This window comes from Podarcis liolepis (genome assembly GCF_965112155.1).
Source record: "Podarcis liolepis genome assembly, chromosome: 16".
NCBI classification, from domain to species: domain Eukaryota; kingdom Metazoa; phylum Chordata; class Lepidosauria; order Squamata; family Lacertidae; genus Podarcis; species Podarcis liolepis.
The window spans coordinates 37286113-37313947 of record NC_139567.1 but is presented as its reverse complement, the minus strand read 5'-3'; the positions used below and the strand labels follow the sequence as shown (position 1 = coordinate 37313947).

At 44.9% G+C, this 27835-nt stretch overlaps 1 protein-coding gene and 1 long non-coding RNA gene across 46 annotated transcripts in view; one reads left to right on the top strand and one right to left on the bottom strand.

Annotated features, from left to right (window-relative positions):
- MSI2 (musashi RNA binding protein 2) overlaps window positions 1-27835 on the bottom strand; it is a 451660-nt gene that overhangs the window by 389134 nt on the left and 34691 nt on the right. For 28 of the 44 annotated variants that reach the window (XM_083479981.1, XM_083480014.1, XM_083479974.1 and 25 more), the window contains exons 1-5: window positions 8460-8523; window positions 7933-7973; window positions 7285-7366; window positions 6509-6593; window positions 2105-2146 (exon numbers count right to left, since the gene is read on the bottom strand). In XM_083479981.1, coding sequence (XP_083336107.1) covers window positions 2105-2146; window positions 6509-6593; window positions 7285-7366; window positions 7933-7973; window positions 8460-8521 — 312 coding nt within the window. In that variant the 5' untranslated portion in view covers window positions 8522-8523. Of the gene's footprint in view, window positions 1-2104; window positions 2147-6508; window positions 6594-7284; window positions 7367-7932; window positions 7974-8459; window positions 9033-9086; window positions 9353-11766; window positions 11923-18547; window positions 18658-27835 lie in introns of those variants that run through there. The other 16 variants (XM_083480002.1, XM_083480007.1, XM_083480008.1 and 13 more) reach the window with 11 other exon arrangements.
- On the top strand, window positions 8058-18197 carry LOC310695548. 2 transcript variants are annotated; one of them, XR_014520150.1, is made up of 3 exons: window positions 8058-8237; window positions 10967-11097; window positions 17600-18197. It is a non-coding gene; the product is annotated as an uncharacterized lncRNA (long non-coding RNA). The 2 variants fall into 2 exon arrangements; XR_014520151.1 differs by lacking the exon at window positions 8058-8237 and adding an exon at window positions 9287-9388.

Sequence of the window (27835 nt, the reverse complement as noted above, 5' to 3'; positions counted from 1 at the left end):
TGAGACACTGCTTAAGCTGCCCGGCAGAAGGGGGTCCAATAAGCAGAAGCGGTTTACAAAATTATTTATGCTTCTGCCTTATCAGCCCACACAAGAGCTCTGCACCCACCCAGGGCAGTTTGTTCTGTGGAAGCAGAGAGTAGGGCCTTCTCAGCTACTGAGCTGCACCTGTAGAATTCCCTCCTTAGGGAGGCCCACCAAGCAGTTTCATTACTGTGCTTTAGAAGGGTGGTGCAAATCTATTTTCATATGTGACTTAAAAGTTGAATACATCAAATAGTCTGGGTCAATATTTTGTTAAGCAGCTACATATTCTAGGAACTCCTTGCAAAAAGGTTTTTTATATATATATTTTTGCATCTCACTATCTCAGGAACATACATATTTAGATCTGGGAAGTGGTCTCCCACAGCTTCCCTGCTATTACCACCAAAACGTCATCCGACAGTTTTAAAATCCAACATCATCAGGTGGTAGTCCACTACTGCTATTTCTAAAGAGCTGCACGCTGTTCTTCTCTAGACACCCTTTTATATTTTACACCACTGTTGCACAAGACTTAAGTTCCTTCCCTCGCCAAGAGTTGCATGCCACGAACAAGTGTTCCATTTGAACAGCTTCTCCCGGTCCAATTCTGACACATATTCCCTTGCTGGCTTGTGCCTGCAGTATCACACTCAAGACATCCTTCCTCTTAACAAATGGGCAGAGTGGTGCCAAGGCGGGGGGCAGGGAGAGAATCAGTTCCAAGAGAATTCAGTATAAATTAGCTTTGGAAACCACGTGAATTAAAAAGGTTCGGCAGCTGAGATTCCTCCGAGTCAAAAGAGGGGGGCAGTGGAGAAGCAGAGTCAAAGAGAACTCTGTAGAAACCTGGGCTTCCTACTAGCCCAGCAAACTGTAGCAAACATACCAATTTCATAGTTGTACTCATAAATTCTAAGAAAGTAATGCTGTGTGTTCCACCTTGGGCAGACCAAACCTACCCCGTACTTACTAACTTACACTGTACTTACTGTGCTAACCACTTCATGCCTGCGCTGTGCAACTATTTCATTAACCCCTCCCTATCCAGAATGGGCACAAGTCTTTCTCTTACAGACAGATTTGAGTCCACCTTTCCCCCGCTTCCAAGAACACAGACCAGAGGGATTCCAGGCATGAGTTTCTGTCCAAGGAGAAAGAACTAGCGGGACCCAACTACAGGAACACTCCGGGGGACGTGCCGTTGACGCTAGATGTTCCAGTACTGGTTGAGAAGGACTATTTCAGCTTGCATTTTTTTAAAAGAAAGAAAAACATCGCCTATGCCGAAAGTATTTCCTCCACATTAAGAGGATGAATGCAGCACCACTGCCACCACCTTGCGAACTAACAGAGCCAACCCTGAAAAGCTGGCCCCAACAGCAGTCTTGGTTCTGAGTTTTGTTTTGGAGGTAGCCTTCGGACAAAAGCTCTTTTGAACATGACTGACATGTCCTTGCAAGCAACCAAATGCATTACAACAAGGCGGCCCTGAATAAAGTGGGGGGTGGGGGGGGTGGAGAACAGGTCACTTATCCAATCAAACTTAAGGCTCTTTGTTCCAACGCTTCTTCCGCAGGCAATGCTCAGAGGAGCTCAGGCCTTCCAATAGCAGCCAGAGGCTCCCTGGCTCAAAAGCTTGTGAGTGAACTAGCACTTCTCAAAAGTTATGCACTAGGGAAAAGGGGGGGGGGACGTTGGGAAGGAACAAAACTAAACAGGAGGGAACTGCCCCACATAAAGGCACCAAAAAGCAGACAGAGAAACAGACAAGCCCTTTACTTTGTCAATATACCACAGGCACTCAACACAGTTGTCATTTTATTATTAAGATCCGAGGTAGACACGAAAGGCTGCTTGTACCAAACACACAATGGCACAAGGAGATGGATCTGCGAGAGACGGGCCTTCCTTCACACAAACCAGGTAGTTTTCAGAGAACCTTCAGACACCAGGTATTCCAGCCTTAAAAGTCTCTGTTGCAAATTCTGCTAGCTTCTCCCCGCCCACTCCCTCAACATGCTCAGCAATGTGAGCTTCTCAGGATGCCTTGAATCCCCCCATTATTGATCTTTCTTACCTTAGGTTGAGCTCGTCGAGGAAATGCAACTTTAGGGTCAATCTGTGAGGGAGCAGGGAGGAGAGAAAAGAAAAATGAAAAGCAATGTAATTTGCGCAGATTCTTCAGAAAGGCAAAAAACAAACAAAAAAAGGATACTGTACTGAATGATTAAGCCTTCATTTCTCAGGTACATTGAGTTTTGCAGGGTTACTAACGGGGTGCAGAGGTGTAAGGGGGGATGAGCATATGGGGGGGGGGGAGAACACACAGAAAGTGAACCAATAATGTGTTCTGTGAGCTATCAACAATATACAGTACTGTTTATAAAAAAGATTTTGAGCTAAGTAGAGGAAGGAGTTCCCTGTTGCTAATTTGACCATCAAATCCTGGATGCTAGACTCAATTTGCATATTCTGCAGATTGCATGCATTTAAAAATATGAGCAATTGGGAGGGGAATGCAAACCATTCTGACTTTCAATGCACACAATCTTCGTGCCGTTTGTGTTTGTTTTCTTTTGGATTCTTAAAGCCTCTGCAGTTTAAGAAAACTATTTAAAAGAAAGAACAAAAACAGCAACTGCCAGTTTAAAAAAAAAAAATCAGCTGGAATGCCTGAAAGGAAAGCTTTTTCCACCCCAAACTGCATATCCCCAATTTCACTTTTAGCAGGTCACCCTGAAAGGATGCTAACTGTGAAAAAACTTCCTTTAAGAAAAAACGACATCCACAACTAACATACAGTCTTGAACATCCAAGGCTAACTATATGAAAATCAGTATCTGTTTAAGGCAGATTTGATTTTTTAAAGCTAATTTAATTCAATAACTTGCAATCCCACCCTTCTAAAAAATGAGAATAAAATAATAAATCAGGTAATAAAACTCTGAACCAAACCATAGAATTTTTTAAGGCTATATCCTTAACTGACAATGGACTCCTGTCTTCCAAGGTGCTAAAACCACAGATTTATAGCTGCCACGTAAATAATAAAAACGGTGACTTGTCAACGGGTATCTCAAAAAAAGGTAATAAAACAGATTCCTAAAGCTGCGGTCTTAAACTCACTCACTAGGAAGCAAGTTCCACAGTGAATTAACTCCCCCGCTCAAGTAAATTTGTACAGGGTAATGTTATTGGTCTCGAATCTCCTTTGGTTCTAGACACTGCTCAAAATACAGTATTTCTGAATCACTTGATTTAATTAAAAAATGTCATGTACACATTTATGAACCTCTGTATAGCAAACTTGGGTGGAGGACAGAACAGGGCAGAGAAGAGATTCCGACTGGCACAGCTTCTTAATAAACTGCCTATGAAAGAATTAACCTTAGACATGAATAAACATGCTGCAGATATGGGGTACAGGTTCCATTAACCAAGTTAATAGGATGCACAAAGCACAATCCTATTTCCTACTGAGGTCAACAGGACTCACACACACATACCCCCGAAAGTGGCTACAAGACTGCAGGCCTGAAAATAATTTTCACAACTTACTCCCCAGCTTCTTCAGCTGATTTACTCACTGCAGGCTACTCGTATCACTTTAAAGCCTAAGTTCTGCTTGCAAACCAGGGGCGAGTCTTTAAGAGAAACCTTGGCTCGGAGGACCATTATCAGAGTCACTTTCAGAGGGTTAAGAAAACCTATTCGCTGCCTGCATAAAACAGGGATGTTTTCAACCTGCTTTCATTCAACTTGTGTCCCTTAGCTGGCATGTGTCATCACACCACACTCCACTTACGATAAAAACTTTTTTAAAAATAAAAAGCAAGAAAAGAAAAACCATATACCTGAGAAATGAGTGACTATACACCACTGTAACAGTTCGTGAAGCATGAAGAGAAAACTCATAAAATCCTTAATCTACAAAGCTAACCCTTTCATAGAGATTAACATTGTCTACATATATACACATATATATTCAGCACTGGCTAGATACTTTTCTACCAGAGAAATACAACAGGTGCAGATTTCCCATTGAGTGATCTAAAAGTTTGGGGACAGGGCGGGGGGGGGCAGAGAACAGGCCTACCATTATTATACAACTATAACGTTTGGGAGAGTTGATGTAAGTCATCAAGCTCTAAAGCATAGGTTAAACTCAAAAGGTTGGGTGTCTTTCGCACAGTGACTCTTTTGAATGCTCCAAAATGGGGAAAATGTCAGCCTAAAGCAACCAGGAGATTTAAAGCACGACCCACACGGCAAATCCATACCTGTTGCGTATCCCTGTCAACTATTTAAAAGAACAGCCGACAGAAAAAAAGGCTACTAAAAATAAAAATTAGTTAGTTAGATAGATACAATGCTACTTACTGTATCTACAAGTCCTCTAGGAAATGACTAATAATAATAATAGTACTATTTCTGATATGAATGGCCATTACCTAAACCAAGCTTTTAACGTAACTGTAAACAAGAGCGGCGCCTTCCATGTCAATACCCAACCGAGCTGCTTCCTGTGCTGAACGTTGAAACAGAGTCAAATGCTATGCAGGACAAGATACTATCAGAGGTCTAAGAAGTCAGCAGCTATAAAGCGAAACCCCATCTTAGCTTTCTCTCTTTTTAACTCTGGAGAAACACAGATTTCGGGGCAGGTAACCCCATGCCAATCCGAGTGTGCTTGGGCGACATCATGGTCAAATAAATGCAGTTTTGGCCTTGCTTACATCACAAACTAAGTGATGTGGGTGCACCGCAACCAAATGCTTAACACGATTCCCCGTCCCAACACCACCCTATGAGAAAGTGGCTGGGGCTGCCAGGCTTTTTACATACATGTAAAAAGCAATTTCTCCTATCTTTTGCTAGCCTCTTCTCTCCTTCCCCTCCATATTTCCCACTGTGAGTTTTAGACTGTAAGCTCCTTGGGGACAAAGATCTCTCTCTCTCTCTCTCTCTCTCTCTCTCTCTCTAGTTCCTCTGTAAAATGCCACATAGTTAATGGCACTGTATAAACGACAACGGTAATTAATACACTCTCAGGATTAATGGTCAGTAGGTGGAAGGATGACCAAAGCAGTGGACTTTCTTTGTACAACCCACGTTTACAAAAGGTTTTTTCCCTGCCTGGATTTTTACACCTAAATAAATAAATTTGTATGAACATAAGGAGACAATTTCCCAGGAGCATAGCCGAATCTCATGAAATGCTACCACCCCACCAAATAAATAAATAAACCCCAAAATTATGAAATGCTTGAGCACGGCTTACATGCTCAGGCAAGCCCAGCAGAATTTGTACATAAAAGTTATTAACAGCTCGAAAATATTTCCACCTGCTTTCATGCAAGCACGTTACTAGGAATTGGAAGGAAAAAACCCCCGTTTGATTCCAAATCTTTTTTTGTTTTGTTTTAAAAGGAATCCATTACAAAACAGATCTTGGTAACATTAGTGCATATGTTGCGTCAAAGAACCACACACATACACACACACACACACCTTTTACAAAATGGACTGTGCGCTATTAATGTTGAAGAAAAACATTCACATTAATTAATTTTATAAATGTCATGGGTGTACATCAGACAACTGCATCAGATGTCTCCCTCCTCAAAAGAAAAAGGGGGAGGCCCCCACTCCATACAGAGAACTGCTGTAGCAGAGGTGACCTTTCCCAGTGTCCTTTAATTATAATTTTGCTCAAAGATTACTAATGAAGATAACAGGGCACAAACTTCCCTTTTTTCTGGTACGACAGATGAGTTAGGACTTGTACTGGGAAAGGTGGTGATGGCAGGAAACTCTTACGCTCTTAAATCAAACTAGCATTTAACTCTTCAAGCCGTTTTAAGTCCGGTACAATGGACGGACTTTAAATAACATCAACAAGAACTAAACAATGACTACGATCCCATTGAAACTTATTAGTTGCAGATCCACAGAACACACCTTGTTAGGTTAAAAAAAGGGGGGAGCATAACTTTCAAATATCTGGAAGGGCATTAAGAAGAGGATTTTGAAGTTTTGTGGTAAGAAAAATAACAAAACTTTTTTAAAAAAAAAACCCAACACTGAGCAAAACTAACATTTTTCTGACATAACAGAAAGCTTATTTTGTTGTTGTACCGGAATGCAGTTCTTTAAGCTGAGTAGCTCAAGATGCAATTAGCAGAAAACAACTAAGCACAACAAACTGGTTTAAAACTGAAGTGGCTAGCAAGTTATTTAACATTTTAGGAGATTTCATAAAGCCAGAAAGAACTTCCAGGCTTAGTAACAGACTGGTGCTTCTTTTAGGGAGTAAAAAAAAACTGAACGAGAAACCTCCGGCAGACTCAACAACAACAACAAAAAAGGGGCACTGTCTCTTTAAATAAGCCTGTCACAGTCATAATATTGCAGGAAATAAAGGAGACATTAAAACGCCGCACACACACAAACACCAATTCCATCACATCATATAACATACCGTCTTGGAATCTAATTCGTGGTGGGGTTGAGCTAATACTTTATCTACGCTTGCCGGATCAGCAAATGTAACGAAACCAAAGCCTCTGAAATGAGACAAAGAACAAGAGAAGGTGGAGAGGGAAATGGGACACAGCGTGAACTCAGCACTGGAAAAGAAGCGGCAAAAATATAAAAAAAAAATATGGACACAGTTTCATCCTCTCTTGCCCTCTTTCAAGAAGCTACCACCCTCTCATTTAAAATATACACTTTGGTTCCGAGGAAGGGAAGGGGAAGACTTTATATACCATTCTTTTAATCGTTCCCCCTCCTACCCCTCCCCAAAAAGAGACCATTCCGCTTTGCTTTATGCAGAAGTGAGAAGAAGTGATGGGATGTGACCTCTTTATTAAAAAGAGGGTAAATAAGCCAAAGAGACTATTTTAAAAAAAACAAAACACCTAACAGCAGAAGCAAGTTTCTCCAAGAGATAAAGTGGGATATAATTTAACAAGTTCCCACCAGCAAAAATTAAGCAGTGTCCATCAGCATTTACAAACAAGACTCAGAACTATAGGTCATAACTAGGAGTAGTCCAGAAGTTTTTTAAAAAAGAAAAAAGATATATAAACCTCCAAGGAATCATATATACTGTATATATATATATATTCTTAAATATATTGACACTTGCTTCATAGACAGAATATTCAGGCTTCCATAAAATACACATAGAGACAGAGAGAGAAAGAGAGGAGTATCCTTAGGAAGAAAACTTTGATTTGAAAGATGACTTACCTGGAGCGCTTCGTAGTCGGGTCTCGCATGACCATACATTCTCTAATGTCTCCAAATTTACTAAAATAATCTCTAAGGTTGTCTGTGGGATGGGAGAAAGAGAGAGTGAGAGAGAGGAGGAGATGGGGGAAGGGAAAAAAAACACAGAAGCAAACGTAAACATAAAAATAATAATACATTATTTAAAACCAGCCACTGGGGAGGGGAGAGAATGACCTATTATTTTCTTTCACAGAAGATGGGAAAGGATTCTTTGGTGGCACAAGGAAGCTTCTTTTGCTCTGCCCCCCCCCTTGCCCCCCAGCCTGCCATCCCTTAAAAGTGCGCGCACGCAAATTTAAGGTCGAATAGAGGACTCGAGAAATGGATCTGTTATTTGGAGCAAATAAAATATCGCATCTCCTTAACCTTGTGGAAGGGGAAAACAAAAACAAAAAACGTGTGTCTGTCTGTGACTGTGTGAGAGTGTTGGAAAGGAGGGGGGGTTCTGGAGGGGAAGGAGGGGGGCAAGAACCCGATGCAACTGACCTGGGATAACAACAAAGACCTATCAAAGGAGACAGGGCTGGAGGGATGGGGGGGGAGTGGGAGATGGGGGCGCCCCCCACCTCTCCCCACACGGCACACGCACCCTCGCCCCCGTCTTACCTGGTGATGTTTGCCAACTCAGGCCGCCAATAAACATTTTACTGGAAGAAGAAAACATAACAGAGTTAAGCACAGATGTCAGATCGGCCATTTTGACGTGTAACTTACAAAAGCGAAAAGGAAGGCAGAGGTGGAAAGGGGGGTGGGTGGCTGGGGGGGGCGCCGAGGGAAGCGGAGCCTGGTCTGGCCAAGGGGGGTGGGGGGGAGAGAGAGAAGAAGAAAAGGAGGTGGAGAAGCAAAAGAAGGGGAGAAGCCGGGAACGAGCGGGGAAGAGGAGGGGGGCAGATCAGTGCAACCCACCCAAGGTGAGTAACTCAGAAAGAGGGGGGAAAGCGAGCCAGAAAGAGCCGGCACCGGATCAGCCATTGGGGGCTTCTCACGCGCGCGCTCCCAACCCCCCACCCACCCCATTAACCCAGTTTTGTTAAAAAGGTGGTGGGGGAGGGCAGGAGAGCATTCTAAAGTGGCAATGCAAGAGGAGGAGGACACACGCGGAGGGGAGGGGGGGCGCGGACGATCCAACTCACCCAGGGTCGTGCTGAGAGTCATTGGGGCTCCCAGATATCGCTTGGCTCCCTTCCGCCTCCATGGCTGCAAACGAGAAGAAGGCTCAACCCCGTGGAGAGAGAGAAAGAGAAAGAGAGGGGGGAAAGAGAGAAAATAGCCCCCACCCTGTAGAAACCCCCCACCCTCCCCCCTGGCTCGCTCTTTCTCCACCCCCCTTTTTGCCCCCTTTCTCTGATCACTTCTCTTCCTTTTATCTTTCTTTTCCCTCTTTCTCTCTCTCTCTCTCCCTCTCTCTTTTCTCCCCCCCCCCTTTTTCTCCCCCCTCTCTCCTCTTTTTATTTTCTTTTCCTGCTACCGGCGAATATTACTGGCTGGAGGGGAGGAGAGGGAGAGAGAGAGAGAGAGAGAAGCCGGGGAACCAGCCAGATCCTTTCACACGTGGGATCAGCTTAGCTTAGCTCAGCTCAAGCTCCTTGCTTTCTCTCCCTCCTCCCCCCTCTCCTCTCTCTCTCCCTTCCGCGCACGGCCATCCTCCCCTTCCAGAGCCAGCCAGCCAGCCAGCCTTGCTCCCTCCCATCCACCCCTCCTCCCCCTCCGCCTCCTCCCCCTCCCTGGGACGCACGTGGGGCGGAGTTCTCAGAACGTACAGTAACCGATTCGAGAGACGTCACAAGCTCCGCCGAGGCCCCGCCCCCTTCCCCGGCTCCCGCTTCTCTTCGCCCCGACGCCCGCCCACCGCTGGCGCTCCAAGCGCAAGGAGCCGGGCGGACGCAGGCACCCGGATTCCGCCCGGCAGCCTGGCTTGACCGTGACCTGGATCCTTTGGGGCTGATCTGACATGCGCCGCCTGCGCCTGGCAAAACAGCGCTCTCTCTCTCACGGAATGGCGAGCCGGACAGCCCCACTACCTTGCAGTCCCCTCCCCAGGTCTCTCCCGTGGTGGGAGCAGGTTAGCCGTGCTTTTTAGATCCTAAGGGAGAAAACGCGGGTGCTGTCAGGGCAGGACTTGGGGCATCGGCCCAGGGCCCCTTGTCAGCAAAAATGAGCAGGAGGGCTTCTCCCGCACAACACACACGTAATTATTATTATTATTGTTCTGTTCTGAAGTGCCCTGGGATCTTCAGATGAAAGGCAGTATACAAATTATTATTATTATTAATGTATTGGTTGCTTCTTTACCAACATAACTCAATTTACAGTGGTACCTCGGGTTAAGTACTTAATTCGTTCCAGGGGTCCGTTCTTAACCTGAAACTGTTCTTAACCTGAAGCACCACTTTAGCTAATGGGGCCTCCCGCTGCTGCCGCGCCGCCAGAGCACGATTTCTGTTCTTATCCTGAAGCAAAGTTCTTAACCTGAAGCACTATTTCTGGGTTAACGGAGTCTATAACCTGAAGTGTATGTAACCTGGAGTGTATGTAACCCAAGGTACCACTGTATAAACAAACAAACCCATGCATTGAAACGGCCATAGAGGGAAAAGCCTGAAAGACGGTCCTGTTTTTAAAAAACGTCCCACCCAGTCAAGGAAGCCACAGATGATTAAGGGCCTGGCAGAAAAGAAATGTTTTTGCCTGGCTCCTAAAGTTATGTAATGATGGTGCCAGGAGAGCCTTGCAAGGGAGAGCACAGGCGGAGAGCGACCCCTGAAAAGGCCCGTTCTCACGTTGCCAAATGCACCCTCTGCGGACCTCCCAAATGGTGGGCAAATGAAAAAAGGCCCACAGACGCCACAGGCGTGCCTAGGGTCCCTTGCACCATTGGCAAGGAGCTGTATTGGCACACACGCATACAAAAAATCACTTTACCGCAATAGCCAGATTAGAAATTACTGCAATTTATGTGACCCATGTTCTTAAAGCGTCCTGAGTAAGGGTGAGGTGAGGAGGAAGGGCGAGAAAATTTGCAACACCTTTGTGCCGCGGTGCAAGATGGAGGGGAAGCTTCCCCTGCGTTTGATCTCGCCACAATAGTGGCATCGTGTTGGCATGTACTCCACACCCTTACAGGTTATTTTTGCGTGCCCCCCCCCCCCGGGGCTTGAGGCCCCAGTGGGGGTGGCTACACCGTTGACAAGCATACAAAAGCTTCCTTATATACTGGATCAGATCCCTAGTCCACCTAGCTCGGTGTCATCCACACACTGGCAGGCAGCAGCGCTCCAGGGTTTCAGACGTCTCTCCCAGCTCCACCTGGAGATGCTAATTAGATTTGAACCCAGGACCTGCATGCAAAGCAGCTGCTCCACCCCTGAGCTGCAGCCCCTTCCTTATTGCAAAGGATCATCCTGAGATTCCAGTACAAGATGTAGAGCCCATGTTTGCTCAGAGGCTATGCCAGGCATAGTTAAATAAATTGGAATAATTAAGCACTCCCCTATTGGGGACTGAAGTTTAGACCTTCTGCATGCAAAGCAGATGTTCTACCACAGGGCTATGGCCCTTACTCTTAAAACATAGGAAGCGGCCTTAAACCAAGTCAGAACATTGGTCCCTATCGCTCAGCATTATCTTAACTTCTCGCCAGGAGCTCATCAGAATTTTGGACAAGGAGCTTTCCTGGCCTTACCAGAAGATGCCAGGGATTGAACTTGGGACCTTCTGCATGCTAAGCAGATCCCACTGAGCTCAGGTTTCCCCTGTGCTGAATTTTAGATGGTAAGTTCCTTGTTCCGGGGGGGGGGGGTCCTGCCCTCTTGTACATTGATAATGTTGCATTTATTTTGCCTACTTGTAAACAAGTGCATTTAGTGGGAGATCTGCGGTGATGTCTACTGATGTTTTCATTTTTATTCTAATGAAGCTTGGGGTGGGGGGTGGTACTCAGAATTTGGTTGGAGCAGCAATCTGCTTCTTTTAAAGAGGGAATATGGGACAAACTGGTTATTATAGGATAGCACCAGTGGCTCTAGCCTTCCTTACAAAGTGCCCATGGGAAGGTTTGCTTTTGAAGGGGAGAAGGAACACGGGGAAAGGCAGAACGTGCTTAACCCTTCAGCTGAATTTCACTTGTCGCTGATACTGTATGTGTTTGGGGACTGTGTTTCTCTTATAAACATGCACCTTGACAGAAGCAGCCGAGGGAAGAGTTTTGGGGAGGGGAAACTGATTGCAGGGACAGGGCTAAGAACCCCTTCCATCTCCTCTCTTCTGCAAAGCAAGTCATAACCTCCCCAAGGCTATTTTGGTAGGGAAGAAAGTGGGGGCCCTTGGGGGTTTGTTGTTGAACGTGGCTGCACCGTAACATATCGTTTGCTCCTTGGCAACAAATGGGAGCTGGTAGCTCAAAACAGGAGGAACACTAGGGCTATAAAAAAATAAAAATACCTGCATGAAATCTGTGCTATGGCTTACATGACTGGCAGCAACCCATTCTGGAAAAGGCATTCAGAAGAAACACTGAATAAAGGCCTTGGGGAGGGGGTCTCCATCCCGTTCGTCGTCTTCCACCTCTCCTTATTCATATCTTCTTCCCTTGTGCCCCTGGAACAGACAGAAAGTAATCCCACAAATTGCATTATGCCGATCAACTTCTCTCCGGTTCCTGGTTTAAATATAATCACATTGGCTGGAGTGGTTGGTAGCGGATCACAACCGTAAAAAATGTCCCCCAAAAGGCCTGATCCCATATGCCACTCGGTGGGACTCCTCACTTTATTCTCCGCGGGGGCAATTTTGCTTGCAGGTGATTCTGCAAATGAAGGAAACTTGAAAGAGACTGTGCTTTTAATCAGAATTCCTATTTTTCTCTTCTCTTTTAAAAAAAATCTAATTGTATTTCCCCAACTTCCTCAAAAATAATAAGAACACTGCTACTACTTGGTAAGATAGGGACAATTCGCTCCAAATGAGCAAAGGCAGGAAAAGGAGGAGCTGTTTATAATGTCTTACAATGTGGTGCCATTTCAAGGTCAAGAGAGGATTTTAAAAAATGTGTCACAATCCTCCCAGTTTATGGAAAACTCCCATGCAAAGATTTAGGACACCTCCAGCCTTCATAAATATGGGGATGATGATGATGATGATGATGGTGATTCTAGAGCATCTCACATCCATCTTTGGATTTACGCCTCTTCAACTTCTCTCCAGTATTCTCTGTTTGCTTCCTGCACCCACATGGTGTCATTATATTTCTTTATATCTCACATTTTCCCCAGACTCAAGGCTGCTTACCAGAATCAAAACAACATGGACAAAATATGAAAAGCTGAAAGCATATTTTAAAAAAAATTAAACAATGTTTACAAGTAATTAAACTATAATACAATTAAAACAATATAAAAACAAATATATTGTTATATATTTAAAACAGCCAGTTCTCAAAAGCCTGTTGGAATAAAGTGGTCCTCCACCTGCCGGAGGAAGGACAGCAAGGGATATCTAGTGCTGTTGTTATTGCTATTAAAATAATAATAATTAATAATAATTTATTATTTATACCCCGCCCATCTGGCAGGGTTTCCCCAGCCACTCTGGGCGGCTTCCAGCAGAATATTAAAATACAATAGTCTATTAAACATTAAAAGCTTCCCTAAACAGGGCTGCCTTCAGATGTCTTCTAAAAGTCTGGTAGTTGTTTTTCTCTTTGACATCTGATGGGAGGGCGTTCCACAGGGCGGGTGCCACTACTGAGAAGGCCCTCTGCCTGATTCCCTGTAACTTGGCTTCTCGCAGCGAGGAAACCGCCAGAAGGTCCTCGGCACTGGACCTCAGTGTCCGGGCAGAACGATGGGAGTGGAGACGCTCCTTCAGGTATACTGGATTGAGGCCGTTTAGGGCTTTAAAGGTCAGCACCAACACTTTGAATTGTGCTCAGAAACGTACTGGGAGCCAGTGTAGGTCTTTCAAGACCGGTGTTATGTGGTCTTGGCGGCCACTCCGTCACCAGTCTAGCTGCCACATTCTGGATTAGTTGTAGTTTCCGGGTCACCTTCAAAGGTAGCCCTACATGGAGCGCATTGCAGTAGTCCAAGCGGGAGATAACTAGAGCATGCACCACTCTGGCGAGACAGTCCGCAGGCAGGTAGGGTCTCAGCCTGCGTACCAGATGGAGCTGATAAACAGCTGCCCTGGACACAGAATTGATCTGTGCCTCCAGGTCAGTTTCACTTTTACTTAGTGTCAGATCACCAACATCCATAGAGGTGAACACCAGGTCCAAGGCATGTCCAGGGTTATGAGTTGGATCAGACTTATTCAGGGACAGCCCCATGGAGGCCATGCTTTCCACGAAGTCCCGAGTGGCCCCTTGTAAGGTCGTGTCGGCATGGATATTAAAATTCCCAGGACAACCAAACTAGGTGTCTCCAGGAGAACATCCGCCACGACCTGAAGCAGCTCGGGCAGGGAATACTTGGTGCAGCGGGGAGGTTGGTAAACCAAAAGGAATCCTGTACTGCCCTATTGCCCAACTAAAATTCACTACAACCCCCCCCCCCGCCCACAAGGCCTGGGTTGCTGTGCGTAAGAAACCTGGTAGACAAGCAGCGGCAAGGACAGGCCCATCTGCTTCATCCAACCAAGTCTCTGTTACACATGCCAGGTCAAGTCCTCCATCCACGATCAAGTCATGGATGGCAGTGGTCTTATGAATCATTGACCTGGCATTGCACAGTAGCACCTTCAGGTCATGTGGGTATCCCTTGCTGATTCCAGTATCCATCCGGTTAGAACCAGACCTGGAGGCAAGGGTAGTCCTCAAACAATGACTAAATCTGCCTTCTGGGTAATGACATGATCTGGTCATAGCGTAATTCCTCCTCCTACCTGTGATCACTGAGATCGGTTGTCCCAGTGCATCACCCCACCCCACCCCCGGACCTGCCCCAGCCATTTTGTTGGCTGGGACCCCACTCCCAGGCAGCCCTGACCCCTCCCCTTAAGAACAAAATAAAACCTTTTTTTTTAAAAAAGTTTCATATGTTTGTGTCCTCCTGCTGCATAGTAGAACCTTAGAGTTGAAAGGAACCATGAAGGTTGTCATCTAGCCCAAACTCCTTCAATGCAATAACTTTTTGTCCAACGTGGGGCTCGAACTCATGAGCCTGAGATTGAGCCTCATCCCCTACCAACTGAGCTATCCTGCAATGGACACTTGATGACTTTAAAAGAGGATTCGACAAATTCATGGAGGATAAGGCTCTCAATGGCTACTAACCCTGATGGATATGTTCTACCTCCAGTGTGGGGGACAGTATGCTTCTGAGTACCAGCTTGCTGGAAACCGCAGGAGGGGAAAGCACAATAGCGTTCAGATCCTGCTTCCCCATATACATCTGGTTGGCTACTGTGAGAACAGGATGCTGGACTGGATGGGCATACCTGCCTGCCCTCAGCATGACAGCCAGCAGATGTGCCTGTTGGATAGTGCCCACAATGCATAGGCTCCCGTCCCCTCCCAGCGCCTAAGAAAGTTGTTGAACTTTTAAAAATAAAATTAAAAAATCAGCGTTTTTTTAAAAAGGTATACGGAAGGACAGGTTTACATATTCCCTCATGCAAACTCCCTCTCCCCCTCTTCACTTCCTTGCCATAAAAGCAATCTTTTTAAAGTTGACTTTAGGAGTGAAATTAACTAGGCCACGGTAATCTGGTCCAGTCAATCAATTTTCCAACAAAGACTCCTGAAAGCAGCTTACAATCAAAATGAATAGCACACAGTAATTTGTCCTTGATTCATAATTCTTTTTCTTGAGAGCATTGCATACGTATGATGTGGGGGAGTGGGGGTTAGCCCTGGTGCTCAGCCTGAAACCATGGTTAAACCCTAAGCTATCCATGGCATCCAAAGGTGGTCATGGCATGGCAAGATACCCTTTCTCAACTATGAATCATATGCAAAACTGACTAAGGAGGAAGGTGAAGGCCTGCTGAATATATATGTTTAAGATTAGGCCACAAGTCAATGAGCATCAAACAGAAGATTTTTCCGGTGTTTAATGAATAGGGTGGAGATACGGGGGGGGGGGGGATCAAAAGTGTTTTCACACCATGCTTAAAAATTATTACTATTATTTAAACTGTATAGCCTGCCTTTCTTTAGAAAACAAAAATTCAGTGGGGCTAACAGTTGGTAATTAAAAAAGACACAAAAGCATTACAAATAACATGAAAAGGAACAATTAATGGGCAGTCAGAAAGCCAGAAAAAACTACATTAGGAAAGGCAATCAGCCATCTCTAAAAGCCCAGTCTAAAAGCACACATATTCTAAAAAGAAAAAGGGAATACGCTTCTTGTTCAAAACTATTGTTGGTACCTATGCAGAAATTTAATGGGTAGATGATTTGAGAAATAGACTAAAACTAATATGGTTCGACCTTCAAACCCTCTGTGCTTGTATTTCACATCATCATAGAATCATAGGTTTGGAAGGGATACCAAGAGGCATCTAGTCCAACCTGCTGCAATGTAGGAAATGGAATCACAGGTAAAGAAGGCCTGACAGATGGCCATCCAAACTCTGTTTAAAAGCCCCCAATGAAGAAGAACCCACCTCCTTGCAAGACAGTCTGATCCACTCTTGAACAGCTCTTACCATCAGAACGTTCATCCTAATATTTGGTTGGACTCTCTTGTAACTTGAATGCCAGAGCAGCAGAAAACAAGCTTGCTCCATCTTCTTGATCATCTTGGCCATCCTCATCTGCAGGAATTCCAGTTTGGCTATACAGTATACTTATTAAACTGTGAAGCCCAGAACTGGACACAGTATTCCAGGTGGGGTCTGACTAAGGCCGAATAGGAGTGGTACTACCATTTCCCTTTATTATACATATAGCTAATTTAAGATGTTTCTTAGGAATGTAAGGTAAATAGATTTATGGGAAAGTATATATTTATAATATGTTAGAATACAAATGATACGATTATGTCCTTTTTCTCTTCTTTCTCGTGCTATAATTTATTATATGGGGCAGTATTTTTATTTCATAACAATGATTTTTTTTTTTTAACACACCTCATGATTGATCAGCTAAAATCCAACTGCAGCCCTAGTAAGGACGTATAAGCAGCCAAGCTGGACCCAAAGGCAAGTACATTTCTCACCCCCACCCCCAAAATAAGGACAACACAATGCAGGATAATGCTATAGGTTATACCCAACATTAGTCATGCTCAGATTAGACCCACTGAAATTAATGGACCAATGTTACTAATGCCCATTAATTTCAGTGGGTCTATTCAGTGTTGACACCACAGAACAGAAGCTATGTAATCATCCAACCGAAGCATCAATATTTCAGGTCACGGTGGCGACTGTTATCAAGCATCATTTTGAACTATAATGTTTGATCTGTCTTTCATGCATGCCTCCGTGAGCTCCTTGGGGGGAAAGGTGGGATATAAATATAATAAATAACTAAATTATTTTGCTGGAGGGCAAACATCTATGAGCATAAAAACCAGCCTTACAGAGTCACAGCAGTGGCCAATCTAAAGATCATAAGATGAGCCCTGATGGATCAGGCCAAAAGCCCATCTCCAGCATCCTTTCTTCACAGTGGCCAACCAAATGACTTTGGGAAGCCCGCAAGGAGAACCTAGAACCAATAGCCCCACTTGTGAATCTGATCAGCTGGTATTCAGAGACATATAGCCTCCAAAAGTGCAGGTAGGACATAGCCACTGAGGCGGGCAGCCATTGATTGCCTTATCTCCATGAATTTATTTGTCTACTCCTTTTTCAAAGTCATCCAGGTTGGTCACCAATTGCTACATCCTGTGGGAATGAATTCTTTAGTTTAACCAGGCACCGCATGAATAATTAGTTGCTTTTGTCTGTCCTGAATATTCCACATCCGGCTTCATATTGGTTGTAGGCAACCTTGTGCCTTTCAGATGTTTGTGCTCCATTGGCTGTGGCCAATGGAAGTTGGGACCCACAACAACTGGAGGGCACCACATTGGCTATAAGAACATTGAGAAGTTTGGCTTAGCTATCTCTTTTAAGAGACCCAGTCGGCTGCCCCAGAAACAGGCATTTATAGAGACCTTCATGATCCTTTGACGTCTTTTGTCTCCTTTTCACCCTCATCCTGGGAGAGATTTGACTGCTTGTATTGTTAACATTCACATTTTATTATAAGATCTCATCTTATAATAATGTTTTGAACATTCAATGCTCCTTTTTCTTTCTTTTCTTTTCCCATTTAAATCAGACTATATTCCAAAGCAGACTTTTAAGCCTTGCCGAGACCTCTGCCCTGCCAACAAGCGCTAACTGAAAAGGCACCACCAGTGTTATTTCCAGCCAAAACAATGTCCAATCAATCGCAAAGACTGACTGCCGCTCAGCCCTGTGCATAACACTAGTTCAACTGCACACACTGAACCCCAGTGGGGTAACCAGGGTTTTTTAAACAGATTTGCCAAATGCACAAGCGCCCTGTCAGACACAGAAAAAGAAAAAGGCGAAGGAACAACACAAAAGCATGCTTTGCTCCTTGTTTACAGCCTGCATCAGGGGTACTCCACAGGAGCCTTACCTACCACCCGGCAACATTTCATATTTTAATCTGCCTTAGTTCAATAACGAACAGGTACAAAAATATTTACAGGGATGCAACAAGGCATTAAACTGCCTAAAGATGAAGGTGTAGAAGACAAGGCTCCAGCTAAAAGAAGGTCCTTTAATATGGTTTGGTCAGTTCGTTTTAAGTATGGAAATTGAATGCATTCCAACCCTTCTATAATTTGTGTGCATGCTGTTCCTGACATGGCCTGTCATTCAAGTACTTAATAAACACATACTTCTAACATGTCTAATTTCCCCATTATTCAAAATGAATATTATCAGCTTCCCAACTGCACAGATACACACGCACCCCGACTCTACATTTTGTGTCCAACTGCACACTAAACAAAAAACAAAAAAACCTTGGGGGTGATAATTCACTGCGCATCAGTTTGGGCACATGCGCAGCCTCCCGTTGCTCCGACCTTTTTCTCAGGCGCGCTCTCCTTTTGCCCACTCGCCTCTGCCACGTTTGCTTCTCTCCAGTGGGAGGCTTTATGGGATTCTATACATATTTATCGTATTAGAATGATTACATAAGGAAGCAAACAAGAAATGGAAGAGCTGTTGAATATGAATGCAAAGTACCCACCCTGTGGCACATCCTGTCGCTTGAGGCACTGTGGCCTACATTTTGCAGAAATATTCATTCATACCAAGTATGCGCCAAGTAAACACTTCAACGTCTTTGGAAGGAGCCTCCTGCAGGAGAGAGAGGCACGACGTGAAAAAAAGCCAATAACTAAACGTTTTCATTTGGGGGAAGATACCCATTCATTGCTTTATTTGGTTTGATCTTAAATATCTCAAAATAAAGGCACTCTTTTGAATATATGCATACATCCACACAATTTCACAGTTAATAGTCTCCTAGGAACCCTAGGAATCAAGGCAGGGCCAGATGCAGTCTTAGTAAAGCAATATGTGCCACCTCCAGCTCATTCTGCCAAGTGGGGCCATGGACCTCAGCCCCCAAGTGATGCCTTGACTGCACCCCGGATGGACCTTTAGGATGAGTACACACAACTTTTTATTCTAGAATCAATGGAGACCAACTACTACTTTTTTCCCATTTATTACACACACACACTAGATCTCTTGCATTTTTTTCTTCTTTTTTCTTTTGCCCTTTAAAAGTACTTCTTAAGAAACAGTTTTCATTCTGCAGAAGACAGAATCAGGATTCAAGATGACCTTGATGGATTGGAGAACAATCCCAAGCTAACAGAATTAATTTCAATAGGGACAAATGTAAGATTCTGCACATAGGCAGGAAGAACCAGATGCACAAATATAAGATGCAGGACACCTGGCTTACTAGTAGTACTTGTGAAAAGGATCTAGAGGTCTTAGCAGACCACAAGCTTACCATGAGTCAACTGTATGATGCAGCAGCATAAAAAGCTGGTGCTATTCTAGGCTGCATCAACACAAGTCTAGTTTCCAGATCAAGGGAAGTAACAATACCACTCTATTTTTCCTTAGACCAACTTGGAATACTGTGTCTAATTCTAGGCACCAGAAGGACGTTGACATGTGCAGAGGAGGGCAACCAAGATGATCAAGGGTCAGGAAGCCAACCCTGATGAGGAACAGTTGTGGGAGTTGGGTATGTTTAGCCTGGAAAACAGGAGACTGAGAGGAGATGGGGTAGCTACTTTCAAATATCTGAAGGGGTGTCACATGGAAGACGGAGCAAGCTTGTTTTTTCCTGCTCTGGAAGGTAGGACTCGGGGCAATGGCTTCAAGTTACAAGAAAGAAAATTCTGACTAAATATCAGAAATAACTTTCTGACAGTAAGACCTGTTGGACAGTGGCATGGTCTCCCTTCCAAGATTGTGGACTCTCCTTCCTTGAAGGTTTATAAGCAGAGGTTGCATAGCCATCAGTCATGGATGCTATAGCTGAGATTCCTGCATTGCAGGGGGTTGTAAGGTAATCTAAAGGTAATCTCATCCAACCTGCTCCTCAGAAGTGGAGACTCTCACAGACAGATGTGCAGCCTCTACCTCAGGTTTGGGGAGCCTATTTCAGCCATAGGGCCACATGGCGGCAGTAGGCAGAGCCAGAGGCAGAAGTGGGTGGAGCCACAAATGCAAATTTCACCTCTGTACAGTAGGCTAGTTTCTATCAGCACTCTCTATCATTCATTAAAGGCATTATCAGAGAACATGATCAGTAAAAACACTCAAGGAAGATATGAAGCAGGGGTGTGGCCTGGGAAAGAGTTTCAAGGGCCTGATAGAGATGTCTGGAGGGCCACATTCAGCCACCAGGCTTGAGTTTCCCCACCCCTGCTCAAATTTAAGACCCCCCATAAGGGAGCCCGTCACCCCTCTAGGCAATCAGTTCCACTGGAGGAAACTGCTTTTACCATCAATACATTTTTCCTAATGCTCAGTCAAAGTCAATTAAATTGATGGGCAGGATGTAAATTGAACACAAATATAAATCACCATGGTGATGCAGCTGTGTTTTCCCTCCCTTTGGCTTTCACCCGTCACCACATCAAAGTGAAATATGGCACCCCTTTCACCAACGGCCTGGCACTTGGGGTGGGAGGCTATTGCATTGTGGGTGGGGTCTCTGTTCACCAGAAGACAATCATCCCCAGGAAGCATGTTGCAGTAGGGGCAGATATTCAGTAGTGCTCCTAACCCCCTCCTTTGCAACAGGATGTGGGGTGGGAGGTTGAGAACAGAAAGTGAAGGGAGTAGGAGCAATGGAAGTACAGTGGTACCTCGGGTTACATACGCTTCAGGTTACAGACGCTTCAGGTTACAGACTCCGCTAACCCAGAAATAGTGCTTCAGGTTAAGAACTTTGCTTCAGGCTGAGAACAGAAATCATGCTCCGGCGGCACGGCGGCAGCAGGAGGCCCCATTAGCTAAAGTGGTGCTTCAGGTTAAGAACAGGTTCAGGTTAAGTACAGACCTCCGGAACGAATTAAGTACTTAACCCAAGGTACCACTGTAGAATATGCCCCAAGATCTGTGCTTAGCTTAGTCCCAGGCTAGTTTATCTACTAGTCACAGAAAACTGTGCTCCTACAGGTTGCAATAAGTAGCCTGGAATTGTTCGCACTTTACCAAAGCGATGTGCTAAATTCTGCATCCATCATGTACAACTTTATTTATCTTAAAACTCGTTCCTTGCCTTTTTTGAAAATTGAAAGTAAATTCAAAGCGGCATACAGAATGAAAAATACAATATGTAAAAACATATCCACAATAAAATTGCCACACACGAAAAGCAACTCTCACAAAACATCAGCCCCCAAAACAAAAAATTCAAGTAAACAAACAGCTAAAATCCATCTTTGCTCTGTACCTGATTTATACTATTTTTACAAGCTGTCCAAATCTGCATCAGCATCTTCTTCTTTTGCATAAATTATTCTGCTCTGATTCTATCTGGCATGATCTATCCTGGTTTTGTTAGGTCGTGGGAATCCTTGTTCCTGAATGCCTGGAAATCTTCAGCCACCCTTCTGGCTTCTGAGATTTCAACAAACATTCCTATTTCGCTTTCAGCCACTTCACATCTGTAAGGCCTAGAGATTTGCTTTTTTTCAAATAAAATGTGAAACCTGAGATTTCCAGGAAGCTGAATATTGTTGCTTAGTAATGTCCATGTTCCCGTGGAAATCATGGGATAAGCCCAGCCCTGTGAAATACGAGTTCCGTAAATAAGTATAGTTGCAGTCCCATACCCTCCAACATTCCTCAGATGGAAATAGGGCCATTATTCACTCTTGCCCCCTGCTGACCTTTCCCATTCCCCTATTTTCTGTTCCCTACTCCTGCAGAACACTTCTTATCAATAGAAGGGTGAGCACCACCACCACTGAAAGCAATAGGACACAGCACACAAACACTCCACCGTCCTGAGAAAACCCCCTAATCATGTTTTTATTTTACTTTTTTCTTCTGCGGATTTACAAAAAGAAAAACGCACACCAACAAATAAATTTTTAGAAAGGGGCAGGATTAGATGCAGACGCACAAAGCATTTTTTAAAATATGAAAAATCAAGACTCCTTGCATTCTGCTCCACTCCCCCTTTCTTCCCGCCCAGGGCAGCCCTGCCCTGTCTGCACCTCAGAACTGGCGCGTCACACAAAGCTGGTCCTCAGTGGCAGCATCCTCTCCTCCTCAACTGCTCTCCAGCAGCCACCACGAGCTGCCCAAGGGAGGAGGCTGGCAGCAATGGCCATGGAGAGGCAACAGGATGCCCTCTTGCAGCTGCCACTGCCATTGCCTGCAACTCACGACAAGCGCCAGCTCATCTTCCTCCCCAAGCTCAGCAGTGGAGCTGGTGAGGGAACTAGGGACATTCTGGGATCAAAGCAGCGTTCGTAATTTCGGGACTGTCCCTGAAAAAATCGGGACACCTAGAGGGTATGCAGTCCAATTTGGTACAGTTGCCAAGACTAATGTAGTTCCTTCTGACCTCTGACAGCACACGAGGCGACCACCTTGCTAGCTAAGCAGGGCTGGGACCGGTCAGTGCCAGGATGGGTGTAACACCTTGGGTTCCACGACGGAAGACAGTTGCTTCTGCAAGATCCAAAGCAGAGATGCTACGGATTGAACCCGGGGCTTTCTGCATACAAGCGTTCAGCAATCTGAGGCTGTGTAAGCAACCCTACATTTAAAGCACATGGCTTTCCCCTAAAGAATTCTGGGGTGTAATTTACTCCTCACAGAGCTATAATTCCTTAACAAACTACATTTCCCAGGATTCGGGGCAGGCGAAAGTAATGTGCTTTACATGCATGGTACATACACAGCCTGCATTAGCAAGGTGCCTACCTAAATATTAACCAGAATCTGCAAGGCTCCTTTAGACAGTCAGACTTTGGCCGTGATTGTGTGATCCTAACTCAGCTTATTAATAAGCTGAGATATAAACGAGCCTGATGGCGATGAGAACAGGTATTTTCCTCGTCTTTCTGTGTGAGCCAATAAAACCGTCCATGTTTTTGAAGTTGGCTTAAAATCCTTGCTTGTTACAACGTGGAGAGGCATTTTCGGTAAAAGAAAAAGAAACTGCCTTAAGAGACTTGAGCTAATTGGTACTTCCAGGTACAGCATGACTAAACTTAAAGTCCAGCTGTGAAAGACTATATTGCCGATGCTTCCCTATTACTCAACTCGTTTATTATTTATTTAAAACGCTTGTGGTCCCCTCCTCACCGCTGAGTACAATCCCAGGGTCTGGTTACAATTGGAATACACTGAAACTCAACACATTAGAAAGGCAGTAATGCGAAGACACCCATAATAACAAACTCCAAGGTCAGCAGATCAAGCAACGCTGCTGCCCATTCTCAGCTGTGGCACACCGGCCAGGGCAGCTGCAACCCCACGGTCAAGCATGACCCACGGGCAGAAAGAGGAGACTCATAGCAACACTGCCGCACACTCTCCTCAGCTGTGGTGCGCCGGACGTGGCAGCTCCACCCTGGGTCAGGCATTTGGGGGCACTTCCTGCCAGTGCGCCCCAGGCTGCGTTGCCCTACGCTCCGCCAGGGGGAATTGGAGGTGCATGTGAACATGCAAGAAAAGTGGCCAGTGCCTGAGGAAATGACGGTATTTTCCCCAGTAGAGGAAAACATGCAGGAAAACTCTAGGCCCATGTCATGCGCCACAGGAGCTGGGGTCCTGAGCCATAAAGGACTTTGCAGTTAATGGAAGACTTCCCGGGGTGTTGGTTCGCTCCTGTGAAGGAAGGAGTGAAGAGGCTGGCTGCATACAAGCTGCAATGCTCCTTCGTATCTTGTTAAGTCAAGATACGATTATCTGAACGTGACCTTCCCATCCAGCCCAGTATTGTCTACCCTGATTGGCAGCAGCTCAGTAAGACCTCAGGGAGAAGCTTTTCCCAAGCCTATTACCTGAGCTCCGTTTAACCTGGGAGAGGCCAAGTCTTCCACCGAGCTTTGGCCTCCTTGGCAAGCTATGTTAATCTTGATTTGCTGGATTTGTTTTCATCTATTTAAAATATTTATAAGCTACCTTTCTGGACCTTGTCCACTCACGGTGGCTTATTGCTTTAATTCCGGTACCACTGTTGATCCTATTGTTAATCGTGTTATTCCATTTCGATTATTTTCATTTACTTTGTAAGCTGCCTTGATGAGAGTTCTCCATATGGAGAAAAGGACTAGAGTACCAATTTCCTAAATAAATAAAAGGCCACAGGATGTGTCTCTAAAATTAGCTGAGGTTGGGGTTTTTTTTACACAAGTTTTTAAAAACAGTTATATAGTATATAACTTAATAACAAAAAAATAAAAATAAGCCTGAGGAGATAAACAAAAATATAACTATTAAATGGTGATAGATGCTCCTCAAAGCAATCTTAAAGTTGAGTTTAATCTCGTAAAGAAAAACCCTGAACTGATTTCACCAAAGAGCTGTAACATTAGCCAGGGGAGAATGCAACCCCATTATTAAACAATCCAGTGTGTGCAGGTAGAGACTGCTGCCCTCTATTGAACATGCTCTGAAATAGCACCCTCTCTCCCCTGTTCTTTCGTGCTGAAATAAACTATTGCTAGCTTAACTCCTTTGCTGATTGAGACTTACACACACACACACACACACACACCACCACCACCACCACCACCACCACCACCACCGAGAGAGAGAGAGAGAGAAAGAGAGAGAGAGAGATACCTCTGACTGCCCTGTTTCTTCTAATCCTGACGCCAGAGACACAAAGCTAGGCTGGCAGCAACAGGGGCATTGATGCAGGCAATCGGGGTCTGTTATTTGCGGCGATGTCTTACGATAGAAGGTATTAAAAGGAAAGGCATTGTGAAGAAATGCTAGGCAATCTAATAAAGAAGAAAGGAGAGCCCTGACATGTATGTTATATAATAGTGCTGTGTGTGTTTGTATACACATATACACACGTACACGGAAGTGCTTATGTAAGGTACAATCATCTTGACACCTGGTTCACCCCAAGAAGCAACAAAATTTGTCGTAAGATGCACGTGCTTTCTTTCATAAGAACCACGAAGGAAAAGGAGAAATATTGCAGAACAGTGGCTAGAGTCCCAATTACACATTGTCTGTAGTACTGAGATCCTTTTTCTCAAGGCCTTTCTCTTTATCATGTAAAGGTCTTTGTGGGTAGCTGCTGTATGCAAGCCATCCCCTCGACCACTAGGACCTTCCACTTCCTACAAATGGGTACAAGGCGGAAGATGCAGTAGTCAAACAGCAAAAGGCAAAAACACCTGCACCTCTGTAGGGCTATATTAGAAACCAATCCTGCATCACACAATATCAATGACCACGCCGGGGGATGTTCTCAGGGGCTTAGGGCCCCAGTTACAGAAGACAGACACCTTCCTCAACAGACTCACCAATGAGGACAGGGTTGCAGATACAACACAAGCCAAACAAGTCAAGCACAAAGACGCAGATCTAGGGCCAAATGTGATCCAGAGGCAGAGTCAGGCGGCAGTCTGTGGTCTATCTCAGGAGTTCAGGTCCATCACAGCAAAACATGAACTAGCAGGAAACCTGTGTTAGTTTCCAACAACTGGAAGGCTGAAGACGGAGGCCTTATATACTCTGGCCTCCTAAACCATGCTCTTGCTACAGCTGCTGGCAGTGGTGTATTAAAGAATGCTTACAAGTAAGCCAGCAACTCTGGGGTTCTTGACACATACTGTGTCATTGCTCTTTGGCCTGGTCCTGAAGCTTTTGCCATCAGTGCTCTTGAGGACTAGCTAGGGGTGGGCGTTGCCTCCTCTGACAGTTCCAGGGGTTCTCCATCAACTCTCAACCTAGAGGACTCCTCAAGGGGATCTTCAGCCTTGGACTCAGGGGGTCCTGCCTTCTCTTCAAGATCCTCAACCTGTGGGGTGTCTGGTTCATTCTCTGATGACTCCATACCTGTTCAGGGCTGAACAATGATTATGTCAGGATCAGAGATAGCATGCCCCCAGAATACATCTCACTGGGGAGCACTGGGTTCTCATGCCTTGCTTATAGGCTTTCAAAGAGACACCTGGTTAGCCATTGTTGGGAACAGGTTGCTGGTCTAAAAAGGCCTTTGGTCTGATCCAGCAGATTCTTAAATCTTGCGTTCTTCTCCATGGGTTCCCAGGCCTCTTCCTCAGAGGAGGCCTCCCTAGGATCTGAGTCAGTCACGATCCGGACAAATGCATGGAGAAGGTATTACCTGGAGCCTTTCAAGGATCTTGAGCTCATGTAAAACCAAAGGAGGGGAAAATTTATCACCCCATTTGGAAATAAGCAGAAGTTTCCAAAAGTCAATTGGGGAAAGGGGTCGGGGGGAGGATGGATGCAAAAAAGAAATCATAAATTAAAACGTATTGCCTGTCCTCAGTGTGTTCTTGTTGGTTGATGTTACGATAGAGAGAGGCTGACATTATGTGGAAAAGAGTGATGTATCATCAGGATAGCATTGTTCCGAGGATGTATGGCGCTAATACATCACCAGAGCGACGGAGCTTTAATGATGTATGACGCCAAAATGGCCCTGGCCAGGAAAAATGCATCCAGGAGACTCCGTCCATTTCGATTTATAATCAGGAAAAAACTTTCAAAATTGGTTGTCTCTTTTCTTTGTCAAAGTTTCATTGATTAAGAAGAAAGTTCAAGGATAACCACCGGTGAGCACAGGAATTTGAAGGCCTGCGGTGGATATGCACAATGTTTTCCTTCCTACCCATCACCATAAGATCACCTTGGGCACTGACCCCAGGTTGACGAGTGCATCATGGTCTTGTGAACAACAGAACATGCATCAATTGCAGGCCAGTTTCAATTTAGCAAGCTCAAGTCTTGGCAGATTCACCGTGAAGGTTTGGATTCCAAATCTGAGTTGTGTCCTTTCCACAGTTCCACCTGCTGTCCACTACAAAATGAATGGTGGCTTTTTTTAATAATCATTAATTCCCTCTAATAGCAAGCTCAAGTGGCTGAGTGCCTATCAGTCTGGAAGCAAAGCAAGGCTATCCAAAAATAACAACTGATTGGCTTCTACATACTGGGAACCGTAGTTTATAAGGGCTTCTGGGAATAATGGCTCTGTGATGGGGAAATGACAATTCCCCACATGCTTTGGGGAAATCATGTGCTTTAAATGTGCATTGAATGTGCTTTAAATGTATGGTATGGATCTGCCTGAAGAGTTCTGGGGAAGTTGAAAGTGTCCATACTGTTTCATAATATTTTGGTGGGCTACTAACGGTATGTCGCTGGTAGATTTTGGAATTGTCCTTATGAGCCAACATGGCTGCCTTTCCCTCCTTTAAGAAGATACTTGTCATCTGCACTTGTATTAAATGTAATTATCTAGCTACTTGTGGGACGCAGGTGGCGCTGTGGGTTAAACCACAGAGCCTAGGGCTTGCCGATCAGAAGGTCGGCGGTTCAAATCCCCACGATGGGGTGAGCTCCCGTTGCTCAGTCCCTGCTCCTGCCAACCTAGCAGTTCGAAAGCACGTCAAAGTGCAAGTAGATAAATAAGTACCGCTCTGGCATTTCTGTGCAATGCTCTGGTTCGCCAGAAGCGGCTTAGTTATGCTGGCCACATGACCCGGAAGCTGTACGCCGGCTCCCTCAGCCAATAAAGCGAGATGAGCGCCGCAACCCAGAGTCGTCTGCAACTGGACCTAATGGTCAGGGGTCCCTTTACCTTTACCTAGGTACTATCCATACCTCTTTTTCACTGTACCTGTATTTGATTATGGTTTGGTTTTCTCTCCATTATTTCATATGCAACAGTTGTTTTCCAAAAGAAGAAGTTTCCTTTTTTAGTTCACATCTTAGAGTAGATTTGTCTTTTAAAACTTGTGGTGACTTCTGTCTGAACTCTTGCCTAGATGGG